The following is a 12,428-nucleotide window of genomic DNA, read 5'->3' on the forward strand; positions in this document are numbered from 1 at the left end:
CCCCCCCATCATACCACCAGTCTCCTGTACCGTGATCACCAACCCCCCATCTTACTGCCAGTCTCCTGTACCGCGCCATTGACGCCAACGCAGAGGATGTGGGCCCCATCTATAACCACCGGGTGGAGATCTCGATCTTCTTCATCGTCTACATCATCATCATCGCCTTCTTCATGATGAACATCTTCGTGGGCTTCGTCATTATCACCTTCCGCGAGCAGGGCGAGAAGGAATACCAGAACTGCGAGCTCGACAAGAATCAGGTCCGTCCCCCCATGCAGGCTTTCCGCTGGGTGTTCCGCCCCGTCAGGCGTCGCACCTGCACGCACGGTCATCTCGTTGGCACAGCTGGGACACCCGAGCAGGCTGCAGTCCGAGGGGTGGAGGTGTCAACCATACTTCTTCCACCTAAAAGGCAGGGGAGAGAGACACATACAGGGTGAAGCTCCCTCCACACCGTCCCATCACACACTCGCGGGGTCAGACACAGAGTGAAGCTCCCTCCACACCGTCCCATCACACACTCTCGGGGTCAGATACAGAGTGAAACTCCCTCCACACCGTCCCATCACACACTCCCGGGGTCAGACACAGAGTGAAGTCCCTCCACACCGTCCCATCACACACTCCCGGGGTCAGACACAGAGTGAAGTCCCTCCACACCGTCCCATCACAGACTCCCGGGGTCAGACACAGAGTGAAGCTCCCTCCACACTGTCCCATAACACACTCCCAGGGTCAGACACAGAGTGAAACTTCCTCCACACCATCCCATCACACACTCCCGGGTCACATACAGAGTGAAACTCCCTTCACACTGTCCCATAACACACTCCCGGGGTCAGACACAGAGTGAAACTCCCTCCACACCATCCCATCACACACTCCCGGGGTCAGATACAGAGTGAAACTCCCTTCACACTGTCCCATCACACACTCCCGGGGTCAGACACAGAGTGAATCTCCCTCCACACCGTCCCATCACACACTCCCGGGGTCAGACAGAGTGAAGCTGGGGGACGTTACACAGCGTGTGTGCGATGATCTCTGCTGTCCACCTGACCTATGTCCTCGAATAATATTATAAACCTCTACCAGGTCTCCCCCTAAGCCCCGCCACTCCAGAGAAAGCAACCCAAGTTTGTCCAACCTTTCAATTTAGCTCACACCCTCTAATCCAGGCAGTAACCCGCTGAACCTGTTTGGAACCCTCTCCAAGGTATCCACACCCTTTCCATAACGGGGCGACCAGAACCACATGCAATACTCCAGATGAGACCTGTGCAGACCTTTCCGCATTTGTAAAGTGACTTGCTGACTCCGCTCTCTGTTATATGTTCTCTGTCCCGTGCCCTGCGACCTGTGACCTGCGACCTGCAACCTGTGCCGTGCAGAGGCAGTGTGTGGAATACGCCATGAAGGCACAGCCTCTGCTTCTGTACATCCCGAAGAACCGCTACCAGTACAAGGTGTGGTACATGGTGAACAGTACTGGCTTCGAGTACATCATGTTTGTCCTCATCCTCCTCAACACCATCACCCTGGCTATGCAGGTATGGACACGGGTCTGTCCCCGTCTCATCACCCCTCTCACCAGCCTCTCTGTACTGTCTCTCCCTCTCTCTCACTGTGTTCCCCACTATATCTCCTCACTCCCCTTCTCCCCTCCCCCTCCTCACTCCCCTTCTCCCCTCCCCCTCCTCACTCCCCTTCTCCCCCTCCCACTCCTCACTCCCCTTCTCCCCTTCCCCCTCCTCACTCCCCTTCTCCCCTCCCCCTCCTCACTCCCCTTATCCCCCTCCCATCCTCACTCCCCTTATCCCCCTCCCATCCTCACTCCCCTTCTCCCCTTCCCCCTCCCCACTCCCCTTCTCCCCTCCCCCTCCTCACTCCCCTTCTCCCCCTCCCACTCCTCACTCCCCTTCTCCCCTTCCCCCTCCTCACTCCCCTTCTCCCCTCCCCTCCTCACCCCCTTCTCCCTCCTCACCCCCTTCTCCCCTCCCCTCCTCACTCCCCTTCTCCCCCTCCTCACTCCCCTTCTCCCCCTCCCACTCCTCACTCCCCTTCTCCCCTTCCCCTCCTCACTCCCCTTCTCCCCTTCCCCCTCCTCACTCCCCTTCTCCCCTCCCCCCTCCTCACTCCCCTTCTCCCCTTCCCCCTCCTCACTCCCCTTCTCCCCTTCTCCCTCCTCACCCCCCTTCTCCCCTCCCCTCCTCACTCCCCTTCTCCCCCTCCCCTCCTCACTCCCCTTCTCCCCCTCCCACTCCTCACTCCCTTTCTCCCCTTCCCCCTCCTCACTCCCCTTCTCCCCTTCCCCCTCCTCACTCCCCTTCTCCCCTCCCCTCCTCACTCCCCTTCTCCCCCTCCCACTCCTCACTCCCCTTCTCCCCTCCCCCTCCTCACTCCCCTTCTCCCTCCTCACCCCCTTCTCCCCTCCCCCTCCTCACTCCCCTTCTCCCCCTCCCCCTCCTCACTCCCCTCCTCCCCCTCCCACTCCTCACTCCCCTTCTCCCTCCTCACCCCCTTCTCCCCTCCCCCTCCTCACTCCCCTTCTCCCCTCCCCCTCCTCACTCCCCTTCTCCCCTTCCCCATCCCCACTTCCCTTCTCCCCTCCCCCTCCTCACTCCCCTTCTCCCCTCCCCCTCCTCACTCCCCTTCTCCCCTTCCCCATCCCCACTCTCCTCCCCTCCCCCTCCTCACTCCCCTCCCCCTCCTCACTCCCCTTCTCCCCTCCCCCTCCTCACTCCCCTTCTCCCCCTCCCCTCCCGCTCCTCACTCCCCTTCTCCCCTCCCCCTCCTCACTCCCCTTCTCCCCTCCCCCTCCTCACTCCCCTTCCCCATCCCCACTCCCCTTCTCCCCTCCCCCTCCTCACTCCCCTTCTCCCCCTCCCCCTCCTCACTTCCCTTCTCCCCTCCCCACTCCCCTTCTCCTCCTCCCCCTCCTCACTCCCCTTCTCCCCCTCCCCCTCCTCACTCCCCTTCTCCCCCTCCCCCTCCTCAATCCCCTTCTCCCCTCCCCTCCTCACTCCCCTTCTCCCCTCCCCTCCTCACTCCACTTCTCCCCCTTCTTGCCCCTTCTCCCCTCCCCCTCCTCACTCCCCTTCTCCCCTCCCCCTCCTCACTCACCTTCTCCCCCTCCCCTCCTCACTCCCTTTCTCCCCCTCCCCCTCCTTGCCCCTTCTCCCCTTTTCCACCTTCCCCTCCCCGCCCCCTTCTCCCTTTCCCCCTCCCTGCTCCCCTCCCCGCTCCCCTTCTCCCCCTCCTGACTTCCCTTCTCCTGCTCCCGCTCCTCGCTCCCCTTCTCCCCCTCTCCGTCCTCACTCCCCTTCTCCCCTCCCCCTCCTCACTCCCCTTCTCCCCCTCCCCGCTCCCCTTCTCCCCTCCCCCTCCCTGCTCCCATTCCCCTCCCCCTCCCTGCTCCCCTTCCCCTCCCCCTCCCCGCTCCCCTTCTCCCCCTCCCCGCTCCCCTTCTCCCCCTCCCCGCTCCCCTTCTCCCCCTCCTCACTTCCCTTCTCCCCTCCCCCTCCTCACTCCCCTTCTCCCCCTCCCCTCCTCACTCCCTTTCTCCCCCTCCCGCTCCTCACTCCCCGCTCCCCTTCTCCCCCCTCCTCACTCCCCCTCCCCCTCCTCACTCCCCTTCTCCCCCTCCTTGCTCCCCTTCTTCCCCTCCCCTCCTTGCCCCCTTCTCCCCCTCCCACCCTCACTCCCCCTTTCTCTACCCTATCTCATCACCCCTCTTACCCTTCTCTCTGTACTGTCTCTCTCTCTGTCTCCCTCACTTTACCTCCTCAGTCCCCCTTCCTCCTCACTCTCCACTTTCTCCGCCTCCCTCCCCCTGTTCCCTCTCCCTCCCTCTAACCCCCTCTCCTCTCTCCTCCCCCTCTTCCCTCTTCCTCCTCAACCGCCTTTCTCAGCTCCCTCTTCCTCCACTCTTCCTGCTCCCTCCCCCTCAATCCCCTTCCCAAACTAACCCCCACTCTCCCTCCTCTCTCCCCTTGCCTGGCCCCCATCTCTCTACACTCTCCTCTATCCCTCACGCTTCTCCTGTCTCCCCCTCTCTCACCTTCTGTCAGCCCTCTCCCCTCTCTTGCACCACTCACCTCCCTCTCTTTGCCCCACCCCACAAGATGAATGGGGGGGTGGGCGGTGGTGAGAACGACACAGAGGGTGGAGAAGAGAAGCCTTGTCCTCCATACACCAGCAAACTTTTCAGCCCCACTCTGTCCCGGGATGTTCACCTACACTCCGCCTCCCCTACCCCTCCCTCATCTCCTGCACGATTCTCCTTGTTGCACCCCACCTCCCCCGGCCTCTCCCCCCTCCCTTCCTCCTCATCTTCCCTACCGGGCCCTGGATTGGGTAACGTTGCTTGCCGTTTCGTCCCTCTCCCAGCACTACGAGCAGTCCGACCCCTTTAACTACGCCATGGACATCTTGAACATGGTCTTCACCGGCCTCTTCACCGTGGAGATGTTCCTGAAAATTACCGCCTTCAAACCCAGGGTAAGGCTTTCCCCGTCTGGAGAGGGAGGGGTCACGGAGACGGGGAGGGAGAGGGTCACATAGACAGGGAGGTCGTGATGGAGACGGGGAAAGACGGAGGGGAGGATTGGGTCACGGAGTCAGGAAGGGGTTGAGTTAGGGGATTACAGAGACGGGGAGGGTGGGGATCTGGTAGACGGGGGGAGGTGTAGAGGATGGAGAGGGTGACAGAGACAGAAAGGGGGGGTCACAGAGACAGAGAGGGGTGTAGGGAGGGAGGGGGTCAGAGACAGGGAGGGGTGTAGGGGAGGGAGGGGTTACAGAGGTGGAGGGAGGGACAATCCACCATTGGCTGAGAATAACCTGCTGGCTTTCTCTGCCTCTTTTTTTTCTGTCTCTAATTTATTTTGCCTCTGACATTCTCTGAATGGTGGTGTATCATCCTCCCCCCACACCCCCTCCACTCCAACCACATTTCCCTTTTCCAAACTTATTCTCCCCCCTCTCCCTCCCTCTCCAATCCTGTTCTCCCCCTCTCTCCACCCTCGTTCCCCCTCTCCCTCCCTCTCCAAACACATTCCCCCTCTCCAATCCTGTTCCCCCCTCTCCACCCTCGTTCCCCCTCTCCACCCTCGTTCCCCCTCTCCCTCCCATAACTACGTGGACACAGCATTACTTTGTTGATGCCTGGAACACCTTTGATGCTTTGATTGTGGTGGGAAGTGTCGTTGATATTGCAGTTACTGAGATCAATGTGAGTATCCTGCATTAGATCCCAGCCTGTAACCCACTCCCAGGGATCTGTTATTCTATATATAAACCCCCTGAATCCCTGGATTAGATCCCAGTCTGTAACCCACTCCTGGGGATCTGTTATCCTATATATAAACCCCCCCACCAAACCCCCGGATCAGATCTGTTCTGTAACCTTCTCACGTCATGTGTGTCCACTGTTTAATCTGCCGCTGTGAACTTCATACTGATGATGTATCGTGCTAAATTCCATCGTATTTGTCTCTCACCACCATCGTCGTGACACATTCATCATCCACGGAATCACCTGCTGTCTTCCATCATCTCCTCCTCCAGAACGGCGGGCACCTCGGGGAGGTAAACCTTGCGCCCGGCGCTGTCATAGACCCTCTGAGTCACCCCGTGGGATACCCTGTTGTCGGGCTCAGCGACTGGGATTGGGTTACCCCCCCGCCCCCCAAACTTCGGGACCTCCCTCGCCGCCCGCACCTCTCGGCCAGTCACGGCTGCATTGGCGTGGGGTCCCTGTGACCGTTGCGGGTGTATTCGCATGGCGGGACACCGCGACGGGAATCTGCAGTGCGTTTCTTGCCGTTGTTGGCTGTGGGGTTCTCAGTGGGGTGGGGGCTCTCTACCCCCAACGTCCCGAATCAATTTGGCCCATCCCGGACTGGTGTCTCAATGGAGCATCAGAGGGTGACGCTCCCACTTGACTTCTCCTCTCACAGAGTAGAGCTCCTTCCTGCAGCACGATGCTCGCCTTGCTGCCCCTCCCACAGTTCCCTCTCCTTACACCCCTCCTGCAGCGTGATGCTTCCTCCTCAACGCCCCTCCCACCCCATGGAATTCCCTCCGCCTCACCGCCTCTCCCACAGCACAGTGCTCCCTCTTCACCACCTCCCCAGAGGCACAGCACTCCCTCCTCGCCACCTCTCCCACCACGTGAAGTTCCACCTCTCTTCCCCTCCCATTGCACTCCCTCCTCACTATCCCTCCCGCAGCGCAGCGCTCCCTCGGAACCAGTGTAAGGGGTTGCAAACGCCGTACATATCTGATGTCTGGGCCGGGAACCTTTCTAATCCCAGACCCAGCTCCCCTCCCCGCTCTGACCTTCGCCCTTTCCCCACCCAGAGTTCGGAGGACAGTTCACGCATCTCCATCACCTTCTTCCGCCTCTTCCGAGTGATGCGTCTGGTGAAGCTGCTCAGCAAGGGCGAAGGGATTCGGACCCTGCTCTGGACCTTCATCAAGTCCTTCCAGGTCAGAGTTCAGCTGAGTGTGTCCCCCCACCCCGTCCAGGGAGTGTGTGATGGGACGGTACGGAGGGAGTTTCACTCTGTGTCTGACCCCGGGAGTGTGTGATGGGACGGTGTGGAGGGAGCTTCACACTGTGTCTGACCCCGGGAGTGTGTGATGGGACGGTGTGGAGGGAGTGTCACTCTGTGTCTGACCCCGGGAGTGTGTGCTGGGACGGTGTGGAGGGAGCTTCACTCTGTGTCTGACCCCGGGAGTGTGTGATGGGACGGTGTGGAGGGAGTGTCACTCTGTGTCTGACCCCGGGAGTGTGTGATGGGACGGTGTGGAGGGAGCTTCACTCTGTGTCTGACCCCGGGAGTGTGTGATGGGACGGTGTGGAGGGAGTGTCACTCTGTGTCTGACCCCGGGAGTGTGTGATGGGACGGTGTGGAGGGAGCTTCACACTGTGTCTGACCCCGGGAGTGTGTGATGGGACGGTGTGGAGGGAGCTTCACTCTGTGTCTGACCCCGGGAGTGTGTGATGGGACGGTGTGGAGGGAGTTTCACTCTGTGTCTGACCCCGGGAGTGTGTGATGGGACGGTGTGGAGGGAGCTTCACTCTGTGTCTGACCCCGGGAGTGTGTGATGGGACGGTGTGGAGGGAGCTTCACTCTGTGTCTGACCCCAGGAGTGTGTGATGGGACGGTGTTGTGATAGAGGTGCTCAGAGATTGTGGGATATTTAGAGAACGAGGGAAGGGAGATAGAGATAGAAAACATCAAAGAGCGTGAGAGAGGAGATGGAAAGGGAGAGTGCATTTTTACAGTTTGATTGACCTGGGCTTCAGATCCTGGCTCTCTATTCCGAATGCAGCCATGGGAAGATATTCCCGGTCAGTTTAAGGGAAATGTTCCAGGATGTGCACCTAACCTGTTCCAAGAAATGCAATAGCCCCTCTCCTCACTCCCTACTGGCTGCCGGGAATCTCTAACTCATAAACATGGAGAGCTGAGGAGTAGCGTTCGGGCTGGGTTTGGAATCCTGACATCATATAGTGAGAGTGTATTGAGATTAATTAATTTATTTAACGATGCCTCACAGAGTAGCTGTCGCAGCGACCTCCAGCCAGTTCCAATTTAACCCAAAGCTAATCACAGGACAATTTACAACCATCAGCTAAGCTGCCCTGTACAGCGCGAGGAAACCAGAGCACCCAGGAAAACCCCAGCCATTCCACTAGGAGACGTATAGAACCTCCTTACAGAAACTACACACCCTCCATCAGACTTCTGGCCTCGTCGGAATCAGAGAGGGACTGATACACCCTCAGACCAACACCACCTCTTGTGTGTGGGCAATGAGTTCAACCTGGAATGTAGGGTGAATGTGGGAATGGGGGGGGGGAATGTGGGAGGGAATTAAATGGTATCACAAGCTCGATGGGTCGAAGGGCCTGCCTTTGTCCTGGATGATTCTGTGTTAGTCAAAATCTCTCACCCTCTCTATTCATCTCCCCTCTCCCAATCTTTCTACCTTCCTTCTCCCTCTCCATCCTGCTCTCTCTCCTATCCCCCCTCCCTCCATCTCCCACTCTCTATTTCTCACTCCCTCCTCGCTGTCCTCCCTCTTTCCATCTCTTTGCCATTCCCTCTTTACTTTCCTCCCCACTCTCCCTCTCCCCTCCCCCTGCCTCTCCCCACTCTCCCTCTCCCCTCCTCCCTCCTGCTACAGGCCCTGCCATATGTCGCTCTGTTAATCGCTATGATATTCTTCATCTACGCAGTGATCGGAATGCAGGTAAATTGCAAAGAGCGATCACCACGCTGCAGGATGGGAGGCGAGGAGGGAGCGTCACGCTATGGGAGGGGCGGCGAGGGGGCGTCGTGCAGTGGGAGGGGCGGTGAGGAGGGATCGCCTATTTTATCTCGTGCTCTTCTGGAAGCCATTTAGCTGGGCAAATGACTATTGTGCCACCAGCGGCCCCGGTTCAATTCCGCCGCTGTCTGTACGTTGTCCCCGTGGCCGTGTGGGTTTCCTCCGGGAGCTCTGGTTTCCTCCCACAGTCCAAAGACATACCGGTTGGTGGGTTAATTGTCACATGGGAGTGATCGGGCAGCACAGTCTCATTGGGCCGGAGGGCCTGTTACTGTGCTGTATCTCCAAATAAAAATAAATATTTTTTGAAAAACTGTGGGTTAGCACAGCAGTGAGGATGGGCTGAATGGTCTAACTGATCCTTTAAACATCTCCTTATCACCCCCCCACCCCTCACTCCCCCCTACAGACCTTCGGGAAGATCGCCTTACAGGAGAACACAGCAATCAACATGAACAACAACTTTCAAACGTTCCCCCAGGCCGTCCTCCTCCTCTTCAGGTACTGAGGCCAACAGGTCGGGGAGTACCAGGGTGAGGAGTTGACAGGAGTGCTAGTTAAATTTAAAGTCTGTCCTGAGCCTTAAAGGCCCACCAGGCCGTTGTTTATGCCGGTTTCCATGGCATGAAGCGACTGAGAGTACGAGACTCTCCCCCGGATAGGACGCCAGTCTATCGCGAGGTTAACCCCCAGCTGGGTGGACTGGAGCACTGTGTGGTTAAGTGCCTTGCTCAAGGACACAACACGCTGCCTCGGCTGGGGCTCGAACTCACGACCTTCAGGTCGCTAGTCCAACACCTTAACCACTTGGCCACGCGCCACTATTTCTTGCGATGGAACGTAAATTCATGGCGTGCCCTGCTGACATGCAACTTAACATCCGTCAGCCGGTCACGCTCACCTGGTAAGGAAGGCAAATGCAATGTTAGCATTAATTTTGAGTGAGGAGGTCCAGGGACCTGAGGACACACCCTCAGAGGTTCAGGAGTAACTTTTTCCCCTCAGCCATCTGATTTCTGAATGGACATTGAACCCATGAACAGCACCAAAACTACTTCTTTTGTTTCTATTTCTACACTACTTATTTAATTTAACTATTTAATATAGATATACTTCCTGTAATTCATAGGGGGGTTTTTTTTGCATTGTGCTGCTGTCGTAAATTTCACTGGTGATATTAAACCTGATTCTGATTCTGGAATCTAAATGCAAAGATGTAATGCTGAGGTTTTATAAGGCACTGGTCAGACTGCTCTTGGCATATCGTGAACAGCTTTGGGCCCCTTATCTTAGAAAGGACGTGCTGGCATTGGAGAGGGTCCAGAGGAAGTTCATGAAAACGATTCCGGGAATAAAAGGGTTAATGTACGAGGAGTGTCTGATGGCTCTGGGCCTGTACCCGCTCAAGTTTAGAAGAACGAAGGAGGATCTCATTGAAACCTGTCAAATATTAAAATAGAGTGGACGTGGAGAGGATGTTTCCGATCTGTGAGAGTCGCGGACCAGAGGGCACAGCCTCAGAATAGGAGGATGTCCACTTAGAGCAGAGATGAGGAGGGATTTCTTTAGCCAGAGGGTGGTGAATCTGTGGAATTCATTGCCGCAGACGGCTGTGCAGGCCAGGTCATTGTATATTAAAGCAGAGGCTGATAGGTTCTTGATTGGACAGGGTGTGTCAAAGGGGAGAAGGCAGGAGAATGGGGTTGAGAGGGATAATAAATCAGCCATGATAGACTCGATGGGCCTTATTTGGCTCCGATGTCTTATGGTCTTGACCTTTCAATGATTCAGCAGTTTCAACGTTCAAAGTAAGTTTATTAACAAAGTACAAAGTCACCATGCCCTACCCTGAGATTAGTTTTCTTCCAGGCATTCACAGTAGAACAAAGATACTCAACAAAATCAATGTAAACCTACCAATTCCCTGTTTAATCTTTGAATGATTCGGCGGTTTCTGCTCTCACTCCATCTGCAAGTTTGCAGATGGCACTCACCGTAGTGGGTCGTATCTCTGGTGATGACGAGTCAGAGGAGGGGTAGGAAATGGAGTCCCTAGTGACGTGGTTGTTACAGGTGTTTCTTACTTTCTGCCCGTTACACCGTTGGTGTTTAGAGCAGCAATGAGGGACCTCCATCTCCGCTGGCACTCAGGGCTTCCTTCACCGTCCTCTCGGTTTTCACTGCTGTCAGACACGCAAGTCCTGGGTGGAGACTCAGGAATACCGTCACACTCAGATGGAGAAGGATCCTTCGTTGGACACAATTTTGTCTGACCAGTCGGGTTTGTTAGCCCTGATGAACCCCCGAACCTGGAAGAATTGGTGGACCACTCTCAGTCTGACCTCTACCCTTTGACCTGTCAGGCACTGGTGACCCGTAAAGCCCTGACTCCAGCCAACACAGCTCTCTGGGTCGTTGAGGCATGCAAGCCTCCAAACCGTACAATGAGGTTGAGGTCCTCTTGGAGGGTTACAGGTATTAATCCTCCATAATAGTGGTTAGTTGGTCACAGAGAGAATTGGTATTTACTGACAGATAAATTGGCCCAGTTAACAATCTACATTTGAATTTACTAAACTAAATACATGTGGGAGATGGGTCTCTACCAAAGGAGGTGTAAGGTGTTCCTTTCCTCCGCTAGCCTGCAGGTCACCCTTGGGCAAGGTGTCGCATGTACTTAACCCCACCACTCCCCCTCCCCACCGATCTGGGTGGCGTGAAGCTATGGGAGCAGGTGGCGGATGGTTGTTTGAGCAGACGGTGCATATCACAAGTCCTGGTTGTGCGACCACTGACGTCGAGGAAGAGGCTGTTTTTGTGGCACCACTCAGCCGGAATTTCAATCCCTCTCCCATCTGCTGCTTCCTCACTGCCTTTGATTTGGCCGACGACGATGCTGTCGTCAGCAAGCTTGAATTTGGCAATGGAGCTGTGCTTAGCCACACAGTCCGAAGTGTAAAGCGAGTAGAGCAGGGGGCCTTGTGCAGTGCCTGTGCTGAAGGAGATTGTGGAAAAGGTGTTGTTGCCAAACCGAACTGACTGGGGTCTGCCAGTGTGGAAATCGAAGATCCTGTTGCACAGGGAGTCTACACTGGCCAGGGGCTTCCCTTAATCCCAATACAAGCTTCACGTTTCTGGTGAGGGGACATCACTTCTGCACTGAGTGGCCTCCACGGGGTTGTCGCTGCCTGTCCTCCAGAAATCCTCCATTCTTATCGCTTTCCTGATGAGCTCAGTCTGCTGTCTTCCGATTTTTTTGGCTCGGACACATCTGACTGACCTGGGTCAGCATCCTAAGGGACCTGTCACAAGGTGTATTAACTTTAACAGAATGGCACAGAGGAAACCAATAACCAGGAGCCAATAGCCCGGAGGTCAATGGATCCACACCTTCTTTGATCTTCACCTGCTTTCGCCAAGCAATCTATCAGTTCTCCTTCCCCCTCGCCCCACCCAACTTTTTTATTCTGGTATCTTCCCCTTTCCTTTCCAGTCCTGAAGCGTTGACCATTTATTCGTTTCCACAGATGCTGCCTGACCTGCTGAGTTCCTCCACCATTTTGTGTGTGTTGCTCTGGATTTCCAGCATCTGCAGACTTTCTTGTGTAAAATACAGATACAATGAATACTGATTGGCCCATCCATGACTAAGAACTAGTTCAGTTTAAGACCTTAAAAACCATAAAACATAGGAGTAAAATTAGGCCACTCAGCCCATTGAGTCTTCATGGCTAATTTATTATCCTTCTCAATCCTATTCTCCTTCCTTCTCCCAGAAACCTTTGATGCTCTGAACAGTTCACAAAATGGTGGCTGCAAGAACAGTCTCACAAAATGGCTGCCTCCAGTCCTTCGACTGCACAGCAGGTATCTTGCAAGAAATCCTGCAAGAAAATTAATCTCAGGGCGATATACGGTGTCACATATACGTACATTGATAATAAATTTACTTTGAACTTTGAAGAGCAAAGACCTTTGCTCCATCTGCTTCGATCGCCCTCGGCTCATCAATATTCGCTGACCTGAAGAATTTAGTTCTTTCAGGTCATCACGTCGTTATGACAACAACCTATCCCTCAAGG

At 55.8% G+C, this 12,428-nt stretch overlaps 1 protein-coding gene across 1 annotated transcript in view; it reads left to right on the forward strand.

Annotated features, from left to right (window-relative positions):
* LOC134338746 (voltage-dependent L-type calcium channel subunit alpha-1D-like) overlaps positions 1–12,428 on the forward strand; it is a 109,744-nt gene that overhangs the window by 72,098 nt on the left and 25,218 nt on the right. Inside the window, 8 exon segments of the mRNA XM_063034788.1 lie at positions 62–263; positions 1,395–1,553; positions 4,393–4,503; positions 5,153–5,236; positions 5,572–5,592; positions 6,367–6,495; positions 8,203–8,268; positions 8,756–8,847. Of these exon segments, the coding sequence (XP_062890858.1) occupies positions 62–263; positions 1,395–1,553; positions 4,393–4,503; positions 5,153–5,236; positions 5,572–5,592; positions 6,367–6,495; positions 8,203–8,268; positions 8,756–8,847 (864 nt within the window).

Source organism: Mobula hypostoma, chromosome 28 (assembly GCF_963921235.1).
Source record: "Mobula hypostoma chromosome 28, sMobHyp1.1, whole genome shotgun sequence".
Taxonomy (NCBI): domain Eukaryota; kingdom Metazoa; phylum Chordata; class Chondrichthyes; order Myliobatiformes; family Myliobatidae; genus Mobula; species Mobula hypostoma.